Genomic DNA, 389 nt, shown 5'->3' with positions numbered 1-389 from the left:
CACACACACACACACACACACACACACACACACGCACACACGCACGCACGCACGCACGCACGCGCACGCACGCACGCACACACAGGTAGTACCAGTGGTGGTAACATCAGTACTAGTAGAAATCAGGCTCTGCAGTACAAATTGTGATAAATATAAATACACACTACTACACTGCAGTGTGTATTACATAACACACACACACACACACACACACAGACTTGTTGCCGTGGTTACCATGGCTTGAGGAGATCCAGGGCTTCAGAGAACTTGTCGTTGAGGACCAGATTGAGAGCACACTGAGTCTCCTGGATGGCTGTCTGCAGGTCCATGTGACAGGCCCTGCACACACACACACACACACACACACACACACACACACACACACACAC

The 389-nt window shown here is 50.9% G+C and overlaps 1 protein-coding gene across 1 annotated transcript in view; it reads right to left on the bottom strand.

Annotated features, from left to right (window-relative positions):
- Positions 1-389, bottom strand: part of ttc39b (tetratricopeptide repeat domain 39B) — a 13508-nt gene that overhangs the window by 6477 nt on the left and 6642 nt on the right. The window contains exon 3 of the mRNA XM_031878965.1: positions 235-339. Within this exon, the coding sequence (XP_031734825.1) occupies positions 235-339 (105 nt within the window). The remainder of the gene's footprint in view (positions 1-234; positions 340-389) is intronic.

The sequence above is a fragment of the Anarrhichthys ocellatus genome, unplaced genomic scaffold (genome assembly GCF_004355925.1).
Source record: "Anarrhichthys ocellatus isolate YVR2014 unplaced genomic scaffold, GSC_Weel_1.0 scaffold213, whole genome shotgun sequence".
Classification (NCBI taxonomy): Eukaryota; Metazoa; Chordata; class Actinopteri; order Perciformes; family Anarhichadidae; genus Anarrhichthys; species Anarrhichthys ocellatus.
Note: the sequence above shows the minus strand (reverse complement) of the source record. Positions and strands in the feature narration are given on the sequence as shown.